Source organism: Gallinula chloropus (assembly GCF_964237585.1).
Source record: "Gallinula chloropus genome assembly, chromosome: 4".
In the NCBI taxonomy this organism is placed as follows: Eukaryota; Metazoa; Chordata; class Aves; order Gruiformes; family Rallidae; genus Gallinula; species Gallinula chloropus.
Genome location: NC_140088.1, coordinates 63,387,421 through 63,389,504, shown reverse-complemented (window position 1 = coordinate 63,389,504; position 2,084 = coordinate 63,387,421). Strand labels below are relative to the sequence as shown.

At 42.5% G+C, this 2,084-nt stretch overlaps 1 protein-coding gene across 1 annotated transcript; it reads right to left on the bottom strand.

Annotated features, from left to right (window-relative positions):
* SCRG1 (stimulator of chondrogenesis 1) lies at nucleotides 1-1,849 on the bottom strand (the record flags this gene model as incomplete). The annotated part of the gene is made up of 2 exons (XM_084264111.1): nucleotides 1-55; nucleotides 1,614-1,849. 2 exons carry the CDS (start codon nucleotides 1,847-1,849, stop codon nucleotides 1-3), a joined length of 291 nt encoding a protein of 96 aa, XP_084120237.1.
* Between the last annotated feature and the right edge of the window lie 235 nt (nucleotides 1,850-2,084).

Below are 2,084 nucleotides of genomic sequence, written 5' to 3'. Positions count from 1 at the left end.
TCACTGGCTGTTGCAGGGTATCACAAAAGATATCTTTGGTCCAAAGAAAATATCCCTGAAAGATATTATCAGATATTTAAATGATTAGATCATTGGTTTATCAGAACTTTAACATGACATGCATTTCCAGTTGTGGAATAGTATTATTTTGGTTTTAGCTTATGCTGGGATATATGTGGGATTACTTGGGGCTGTCGGGGGGGAGGAGAGGATACCCTTCCAGCAATGCAACTATGGGCCTGGAGGAAGACAACTGTGTTTCTACCTCTGCTGGCCTGGTTTGGAAGCGATGGCAAAACTTTCATTGACTGGTGAGAGTATGAGGTGTGCACCCTGGCACTTTAGCTTTGAGAAAGTAATCTTACCAAATAGATAATATTTTAAAGATAAACAACTTTGTTGGCATGTGCATGCACAGTATTTAGTGCAATTTCTCCTGAGAGCAGACCTGCAAAGGAGTTCTTTTGTACGTCAAGGAAGGTGTACATATATATATTTGTATATGTAAGAGGCTGTGCAAAGCTCAGAAGTTGGAGCTAGAAACCCAAAGTGTGCTTCAGGGTGAGGACACCACATCTGGTATTAGGGAGAGTAAAATATGAAAAACTAACTTACAGCCTTCTCCCAGATTGAATGTAAGGTTTCAAATTTTAGATGTCATTCCCAGGTGGTTCAAATCTAGGCACCAAAGCAAGTTCTGTAAAGCTGCCTTTTATTGGATTTTAGGGGACTTGAGAAACTTGGGCGTTAGGAGAAGCACATGTAAAAGGCCATTTTTGCTTGCCTGTGTAATGCCATCACACTTCAGCGTCCCTGAAGTATTAGTAAATTTTGAAGTGTTGATATTTTTTGTCTAAACTTCCTGAAGTAAAGATGTTTCTGGAAAGCTACGTGAAATAATACCTCTTAATACATTTTATTACTGGTTTGTACATGCTGGTGGTGTTTGTTCACCAAATTGTAGGAATTCAATATTAATTTTGTTGGGATGTGTGTTCTTTCTGTAAAACCGCAACAAAAAACCCCCACGTTCAGTGAGAGCTTCACTGTGAGCCTGGGACCCGTCAGAGTCCTCAGGCCAAATGTTTTCCCTCTCTCACAGGCATTTGTGAACCTCTGTTTCCTCCCATTTGTTTCCCTGCTTTAAAAAGCTGTCTTTACAGAATCATTTGTCCAACCAATGTATCTGCGCACGCCTCAGAATAGAGATATGGCTCTGTAGTGCAGAACAGAAATCAAATGGGTTTGTTTATGACCCTGAAAACATCTTCATTGTGAAGCAATCTGAATACAGGGTTGGTGTAGTTCTCACACTTAGACTAAATGCAAGCGTCAAAATCGGGGTGATTGGAATGCTGAAGCCCCATGTAATAGGACCTGTAGGTTTCCAAAATAAGCTAAGTGTGTCCTAGGTGAGCCCCTGAAAAACAAAGGCTGAAAACTGGTAGCGTATTGGGTAACTGGCTATATCTCCATATAATTTCAAACCATCTAAGTGATGCATTTCTTTAAAATGATAGCTTATTTCTCCAGTGGAAACTGTAAAATGATGGAAATGTAATGGGAGATCATAGAGAACTGTATGAATTGGTGCGACATGAGCAGGGCCTTACTTTGGGCAGCAGAGCAATTCATCCCGGTTGCAGTAACAGATCACCTCACAGCCCTTCCCTTCCCAAAAGTGATCTTGCAGGCCGTCATCGATTTGTCGAAGGTCCTCTGTGCCTTCGGGGATGTTGTGGCAGCTGTGGTCTTTGAGGGCCCTCTTGTAACAAGAGGGACGCCGGGAGGGCACCGCAGGGGTACCCAGGAGGGTGCTCAGCAGAAGCAGCGCCGAGACCATCTTCATTTTTGCGAAGCTTCCTGCCGCGGGGTTCTAAAGAGAAATGAGGTATGTGACATGGGTATAGCTGTGGAACAGATTTCTTTCCCTGATTTGCTTTTCTGGCTTGCGTTTTTCTTGCCTGTGAACTTTTGGAGATTAGAGCCTCTGTGCCAGAGAGTGTTTTCTCCTAGGAGGTAAATAATGTTGCAGCAGAATTGATATTCATTGCTTTCTGTGCAACCTTGGGAATCTTTTCATT